Source organism: Suncus etruscus, chromosome 6, assembly GCF_024139225.1.
Source record: "Suncus etruscus isolate mSunEtr1 chromosome 6, mSunEtr1.pri.cur, whole genome shotgun sequence".
Taxonomy (NCBI): Eukaryota; Metazoa; Chordata; class Mammalia; order Eulipotyphla; family Soricidae; genus Suncus; species Suncus etruscus.
The window spans coordinates 45,098,256-45,106,612 of record NC_064853.1 but is presented as its reverse complement, the minus strand read 5'-3'; the positions used below and the strand labels follow the sequence as shown (position 1 = coordinate 45,106,612).

General features: G+C 45.3%; 1 protein-coding gene and 1 non-coding gene across 2 annotated transcripts in view; one reads left to right on the top strand and one right to left on the bottom strand.

Moving 5' to 3' along the window:
- BSDC1 (BSD domain containing 1) overlaps positions 1-8,357 on the bottom strand; it is a 43,944-nt gene that overhangs the window by 4,589 nt on the left and 30,998 nt on the right. The window contains exon 10 of the mRNA XM_049775538.1: positions 35-138. Within this exon, the coding sequence (XP_049631495.1) occupies positions 35-138 (104 nt within the window). The remainder of the gene's footprint in view (positions 1-34; positions 139-8,357) is intronic.
- LOC126012847 (U6 spliceosomal RNA) lies at positions 5,755-5,861 on the top strand. The gene has a single exon (XR_007497201.1). It is a non-coding gene; the product is annotated as a U6 spliceosomal RNA (small nuclear RNA).

Below are 8,357 nucleotides of genomic sequence, written 5' to 3'. Positions count from 1 at the left end.
CTATGCTTCCCTGTGACCAACCAACCCCACTTACCTCCCCTGAGGCATCCATGTTGGAAAGTACCATCTGTACTTCTTCTTCAGTCATGTCCAAGTCAAAGTCCTTCTCCCAGTCCTCACTGATATCTGTGCTTGAGCCTAAAACCAAACACGGTCCAAGGTATGAAAGGTAGGAAGCGGTATGTTATGAGGTTATAGTGGGGTTACTGGCCCCCTTCAAAAGTACCTGGTAGTGGGGCCAGAGAAAGAGTACAGCAGGTAGGGTGTTTGCCTTGCATGTCACCAACTTGGGTCTGATCCCTGGCATCCCTGAATCCGCTAGAAGTAATCGCTAAGCACAAAGCCAGGAGTAAATCCTGAGCACCACAGAGTGAAGCCCAAAAACAAAAGCAAAAATTAGCTAAAATAGCTGGAGTGATAGCATGGCAGTAGGGTGTTTGCTTTGCATGTGACCAATCTGGGACAAACCTAGGTTCATACGGTTCCCATATGGTTCCCCGTGCCTGCTAGGAGTGATTTCTGAGTGCAGAGCCAGCAGTAATCCCTGAGCATCGCCAGGTGTGGCCCCAAAACAAAACAAAAATATTGGGCCCAAGGGAGCTTAACAGAGAGGCCAATAGCAGCACAGAAAATTAGATGGGCAAATTGTATCCAAACCCACTAACTTCAATGAACAAAAAGAATAGCACAGATAAGCACTCGATAAGCACCTAATAACAGTATGTCCTCAGACAATGACTTTAGTAACATCATAATGAGATCTATGTTGTAACAAGCAACATTAGATTATTTTTTTGCCAGGGCCAGAACAGTAAGTACAGTAGATAGCACTTGCTTTGCATGCTGCCAATTTAGTTGCAATCCCTGGCATCCTGTATGATCCTCCAAGAACCACCAAGATTAATTCCTGAGTGTAGAGCCAGGAGTAACTCCTGAGCATTTCCAGGAATTACACAAAAAAAACTAACCAAACAAAAAGTATTTTGTGCCTGCTAAGGGGGCATGCTTGGGGGTTGGGGACACTGATGGAAGGAAGGTCACACTGGTGATGAGATTAATGTTGGAACACTGAATACCTTAAATGGCTAGTTGGAACTTTTTCTTTCTTTCTTTTTTTTTTTTTTTTTTGGTTTTTGGGTCACACTCAGCAGCGCTCAGGGTTACTCCTGGCTCTAAGCTCAGAAATTACTCCTGGCAGGCTCGAGGGACCATATGGGATGCTGGGGTTTGAACCACCGTCCTTCTGCATTCAAGGCAACACTCTACTTCTATGTTATCTCTCTGCCCCCATCCCTTTCATTATTATTTAAACATCGTCGATACAAAATTGTTCATGATTGAGTTTCAATTATAGAATGGTACACCACCCTTCACCAGTGCACATTTCCTGCCACCAATGTGAACTTTTTAAATCCTGGTATTTAAAGTTCCAAACATCACAAAAATTGTGGTTAACACACACACACAAATACAAGAGTGTTGCACTGGAGTGTTACTACAGTGAATAATAAAAATGAATGGTCTGGTGAGAAAGTTTAACGGGCTGAGGCTGACATCATGTTATGATACTAGGTTCAGTTTTTGGCATCACACTGTTCCCCATGCACCACCAGGAGCCATCCAAATACAGGGTCAAACATTTCAGAGTGTGGTCCAAAACCCCAACAACAACAATTACATGGTGTAGTAACAAGATGACTGTTATGAAGATTGTAAAAGTACTTGGCAAAACAGTCTTAAAGTATGAAATGAGAATAAAAATTACTCAACAGCAGAGAAGCCCTTGTCTAGAGGCTCCAGAAGTCTTAAGTCTGTTTTTGGGCTACATCTGGTAGTGCTCGGGGCTATTCCCAGTTCTGTGTTCAGGAACAATGTCTGCCCATCCTGGAGGTCTATATAGTGTTGGAGTTGGAAGCCAGGCAAGCACCATCTATTTCCTATACCATCTCTTACGTAGTAGTCATATACATTTTCCAAAAGAAATAAACAATGATGGGTCCAGAGCAATAGCACAGCGGTAGGGCGTTTGCCTTGCACATGGCTGACCCAGGTTCGATCTCTGGCATCCCATATGGTCTCTCAAACCTGCCAGGAGTGATTTCTGAGCGCAGAGCCAGGAGTAATATGAGTACTGCAGGGTGTGGCCCATAAACAAACAAAACCCAAAACAAACAAAAAAACAATGAAACATTGCTACTTCTGAAACATCAGGCCTGCCTGTATCTCGGGCCTGTGTGCAGCTATTCCCTGTGTGTGTGACTCTATTTCTCAGATATTCACAGGCAACTTCTTCACCAGCTCGAAGCTTTTGTACCATGCATGTCACTAATTCAGCCTTAATCCCCAGTATTCTATAAGGTCCCAGAACCCCTCCAAAAGTGGTTCCTAAGCAGAGCCCAGAAGTAAGCTGTGAGCAAGATCAAAATTGATTTCCAGTAACTGATCTCAACCAGTAATTGAACTCAAGCTCTCCTGCATACTATCACTTTTAAGCTACCTCTCTGGTCCCAACTTGCCAATTTAATTTTTGGGGTTTTTTTTTTGTTTGTTTTTGGGTCACACCCGGCAGCGCTCAGGGGTTACTCCTGGCTCTCCGCTCAGAAATCGCTCCTGGCAGGCACGGGGGACCATATGGAATGCCGGGATTCGAACCATTGACCTTCTGCATGCAAGGCAACCATGCTATCTCTCCGGCCCTGGTTTTTTTTTTTTTTTTTTTTTTTTTTTTTGGCCTCAGCCTGTTGTGTTCAGGAGTGAACCTCTTGTAGTACTTGGGGGACTATATGTGGTACCGGGATTTGAATCAGGTTAATGGGGTATAAAGTAAGTACTTTAACCCCTGTACTATTTGTTTTTAGTACTGACTTTGCAAGTTTAAATTATATTTATTTTATTTTTTTGTTTTGTTTTTGGGCCACACCCAGTGACGCTCAGGGGTTACTCCTAGCTATGTGCTCAAAAATCATCCCTGACTTGGGGGACCATATGAAATGCTGGGGGATCGAACCACATCTGTCCTAGGCTAGCTAGCGCACACAAGACAGACACCTTATGCCCTGCACCACTGCTCCGGCCCCACAAGTTTAAATTTTAATCCATTTTCTCCACTTCTTCTAGTTCATTTTTCTATTGTATTCATCAGTTTTCAGTATATCACATAATTGTATTTAATATACTTATTGTTCAATTAGAGAAGCTAGAAGGTGAACTGACAACAGGGATTTTTTTTTTTTTTTTTTTTTTTGGTTTGGGGTTACAACCAATGAATCACTCCTGGAAGGTTTGGTGAACCACATGGAATGCTGGGGATCTAACCAGGGTCAGCAGCATATTAGGCTAGTCCCCCCACCTGCTGTACTATTTCTCTGGCCCCAAGAAATTTAAACATGGGCTGAAGAGATAGCACAGCAGTAGGGTGTTTGCCTTGCACATGGCCAACCTGGGATAAAGCCGGGTTCAATTCCCAGCATTCCATATGGTCCCCAGCGTCTGCTGGGGGAGATTTCTGAGCACCAGCAGATATGGACCCCCAAATAAATTTAAACAAAAGCTTAGGACATAGAGTTCATCTAAATAAATACCGCATTTTCCAGCATATAAGACGACTTTTGAAACAAAAAAAGTCAACCAAAAATCGGGGGTCGTCTTATATGCCGAGTATATCCCGAAAAATGTTTCAATATGCCGCTAAATGAAACAACAACAACAAAAAAAATCAGGCACAGAGTTTCCAAATCTCTTTCTTGGGGGCTCCCGAACAGTACTCAGGAGATCTGGGGGCCACTTCTGGCAAAACCCAGCTAACCGTGTTGGTGGTTCAGTGCTAGGGTCCGAGGATGGGGTGTTGCTTGGTTCATGTAGTGGGGGAGATTAACTGATGCCACCAGGGAATTGCCAGAAAAGGTGCCTATGATAAGGGACCAATCACTGCCAACCTGCTCGAACCGCCTCTCTAACTCAGCCAAACCAAGCAGGCTTTTGATGCATGCAAATTAGACAATTTCTGGACCTGAATCTATACTGTAAAAAGCCTGCTCAGATTGGCCAGAGTCAGAGAGGAAGTCTATTACAGTATAACCTTTGAACCTTTGCTTGTTGTGATGGGCTCACTGTGGTGCATACAGTTGCAGCACAGGAACTGTTCTGTCTGATACAGTGAATATAGGCGTAAACCTATGTTTTAACTGCAAAATTAGGGGATCGTCTTATACGCCAGAAAATACGGTATTTAAGACCAGAACTGGAAAACTATGGCCCATGTACTTAATCCAGCCTATTATTTTTTAGATATAAGAATTTGGAGGGGCTGAAGAGACGGCATGGAGGTGGGGCATTTGCCTTGCATGCGGAAGGACGGTAGTTCAAATCCCGGCATCCCATATGGTCTTCTGGGCTTGCCAGGAGTGATTTCTGAGCATAGAGCCAGGAGTAACCTGAGTGCTGCTGGGTGTGGCCCAAAAACAAAAACAAAAACAAACAAAAAATGATGCTGATCTTCCTCATTTGAGGCTGGAGAGATAGCATGGAGGTAGGGCGTTTGCCTTGTGTGCAGAAGGACGGTGGTTCGAATCCCGGCATCCCATATAGTCCCCTGAGCCTGCCAGGAACGATTTCTGAGCATAGAGCCAGGAGTAAACCCTGAGCACTGCTGGATGTGACCAAAAACCAAAAAAGAGAGGCCGGGCGGTGGCGCTAGAGGTAAGGTGCCTGCCTTGCCTGCGCTAGCCTTGGATGGACCGTGGTTCGATTCCCCCGGCATCCCATATGGTCTCCCAAGCCAAGAGCGACTTCTGAGCGCATAGCCAGGAGTACCCCCTGAGCATCACCAGGTGTGGCCCAAAAACAAAACAAACAAACAAAAAAAAACCAAAAAAGAATTTGGAACACATGGGGCCGAAGAGATAGCACTGAGGTAGGGTGTTTGCCTTGCAAGCAGCCAATCCAGGATGGACGGTGGTTCAAATCTCGGCATCCCATATGGTCCCCCATGCCTGCAAGGAGTGATTTCTGAGCACAGAGCCAGGAGAAACCCCTGAGTGCTGCCAGGTATGACGAAAAAACAAAAACAAAAACAAAAAATTCGGAATACAGGATTGAAGTGCAATGGTACAGTGGGTAGGGTATTTGCCTTGCACACAACCTACCTGGGCTTGATCCCCAAGCACTACTAGGAGTAATTCAGGAATTTTTCAGTTATTCCTGCAGTAGGAACCACTGGGGGTGGTCCAAAGAAAGACAGACGGACACATGCGCGTGCGCGCACACACACAGAGACACACACATACACACACAGACACGCACAATCACACTCTTTGCTTCTGACAACTTCTCAAATATTCAGGTCTGAGTGTGATCTTTTAGTTTTGCTATGTTTTGTTTTGAGGCTATCCTCTGAGGCAGCTCAGGGGTTACTTCTGGAATCTTACTCAGGAATTACTTCTGGTGGTGCTTAGGGAACTGTATGGGATGTGGGGATCTGACTCAGGTCACTGGCATGCAGGGCAAGCTCCTTACTACTGTTCTGAGTCAAATCTGAATGATATTTATAATCATTATTAGATTTTTTTCTCTCCTGGTTTTGGGGTCATACCCAATGATGCTCAGGATACGAGCTAACTCTGCTCTGAAGATCATATGCAGTGCAAGGTTTAGAATTAGGGTTGTGGAAACTGCAGCCACGTGCTATGCAAGTGCCTCCAACTTTGCACTATCTCTTAAGCCCTTCTTACAGTCATTATTAGAAAAAAATTAAGGGTGCTCGCTTTGGCAGCACATATACTAAAATTGGAATGATACAGAGAAGATTAGCATGGCCCCTGCGCAAGGATGACACGCAAATTCGTGAAGTGTTCCATATTTTTAAGATAAAAACTTTAAAAAAAAAAAAGAAAAAGAAAAAAATTAAGGGGCTGGAGAGATAGCATGGAGGTAAGGCATTTGCCTTGCATGCAGAAGGATGGTGGTTTGAATCCCAGCATCCCATATGGTCCCCCGAGCCTGCCAGGACCGATTTCTGAGCGTAGAGCCAGGAGTAATCCCTGAGCGCTGTAGAGTGTGACGCATAAGCCAAAACAAACAAAAAAAATTAAGAAAACTGCAAAAATAATTCCCTAAAAATAGTGTATGCATCTCAAATGACTTATGCAAAAACAAAAACAAAAAACCTGGAGCTAGAGATAACATGGAGGTAGGGCGTTTGCCTGGCATGCAGAAGGACAGTGGTTCAAATCCCGGCATCCCATATGGGCCCCTGAGCCTGCCAGGAGCGATTTCTGAGCGTAGAGCCAAGAGTAACCCCTGAGCGCTGCCGGGTGTGACCCAAAAACAAAAAAAAATAAATAAATTCATAAAAATCAATAACAAGAAATCCTGGTACCCCGTCTTTAAAATAATTTTATTTGTATCTTCTGGATAGAGGCTCCCAGCCTTTTTCATAGAACCTTGGGACATAAATTACTTTGTTTTACCTCAGATTTCTGCGTCTTTTTACAAATTGAGAAAAGAAAAAAAGTGGATGGGGCCAAGGGCCAAGTGGTCTCAGGCCCACTGGTAGAAAAAAAAAGGTCAGGGGCTGGAGAGATAGCATGAAGGTAAGGTGTTTGCCTTTCATGCAGAAGGTCATCGGTTCGAATCCCGGCGTCCCATATGGTCCTCCATGCCTACCAGGAACAATTTCTGAGCGTGGAGCCAGGAATAACCCCTGAGCGCTGCTGGGTGTGACCCAAAAACCACAAAAAACAAACAAACAAAAAAAAACCTCAGAACTAAATACCCAAGCCAAAGTCAACGATAATAGAATCAAGAGATACAAACTAAGGGCCGGAGATAGCACAGCGGTAGAACATTTGCCTTGCTCGTGGACAACCCAGGACAGACCCATGTACGATCCCTGGCATCCCATATGGTCCCTTGAGCCTGCCAGGAGTGAGTTCTGAGCACAGAGCCAGGAGTAACCCAGAGCCGCTGGGTGTGACCCAAAAACAAAACGAACCAAACAAAGAGATACAAACTATAACAATCTTAAAATGGACCTGTTACACTGGTAGGCCAGGAGGCTAAGGGTGGAGCTATGGGATGCATGCTGGAAACTTTGGTGGAGGGAGGTTAACATTGGTGCTGGGAATGTACCTAATTCATTGTCACTGTATACCTGAAATACAACTAAGTATGAAGGACTTGTGATTCACAATGGTCTCAATTAAAAAAAATAAAAGGGGGCCAGAGTGATAGCACAGTGGTAGGGCATTTACCTTGCATGTACCATTCCCGACAGATTCTGGTTCAATTCCTGGCATCCCATTTGGTCCCCTGAGCCTGCTGGGGCAATTTCTGAGTGCAGAGCCAGGAGTAACCCAAGCAGTCAGGGAGTGATACCCCCCCAAAAAATGCATGCAGGGGCCAAAGAGACAGTAAAGTGGATAGAGCATTTGCCTTGCAGTGGCAGACCTGGATTCAGTTCCGATCTTGCTAGAAGTTACCCCTGAGCATGGCTGTTGTGGCACTCCCCCAACACCCCTCCAAATATATAGATGTATGGATGGAATAGTTAAAGGGCTGAAATCTGTGCTTTGCACGTAGGAAGCCTGAGTTCAATCCTAGGCAGTGCTTGGTGCCCCAAGTACTATCAGGAATGATTCCCGAGTGTCCCTGGAGCATTGCCAAATGTGCCCCCAAAGTGAGGGCCAAGATGGAAGCATGGGGCTGGAGAGATAACACAGTGGTAGGACAGACCCCCGGTCGATCCCCGGCATCCCATATGGTCCCCCAAGCCAAGAGCAATTTCTGAGCACATACCCAGGAGTAACCCCTGAGTACCACTGGGTGTGGCCCCAAAACAAAAACAAACAATATAATTCCATTAAAAAGAGAGTTCTACAGGGGTTAAGATAATTGCCTTGAATATGGCTGACCAGGATTCAATCCCCAGCATCACATATGGTCCCGAGAAATGCCAGGAATGACTCCTGAGCATAGAACCAGGAGTAAGCCCTGAGCAGCACTGAGTGTGGCCCAAAAGAATAGTTCAGTATGTTAAACACAAGCCTTGTAAGCATATGGTCACCGCTTCAATCCCCGGTGCTTTGAGTGATTCTGAGCTGCACCGCAGTTAGGGAGGTGTGTGCCAGCGCCACTACTAAGGTGTAAACCTCCTGCTGGTCACTGCAAGCAAGATGTGCCAGCACCACAGTTGGGGAGTATGACTGACCCCCGAGTGAGGTCTACACCAGACTGTGAAAGCTACAAACAGACTGACTCCCTGTGAGCAGGCAGGCAATAAAGGAGCACAAATCTCAACAAGCAATGCAGCCTGGTATTCAAACATAGCCTTCATGCATGATGTCCAGCTAGCACTGACC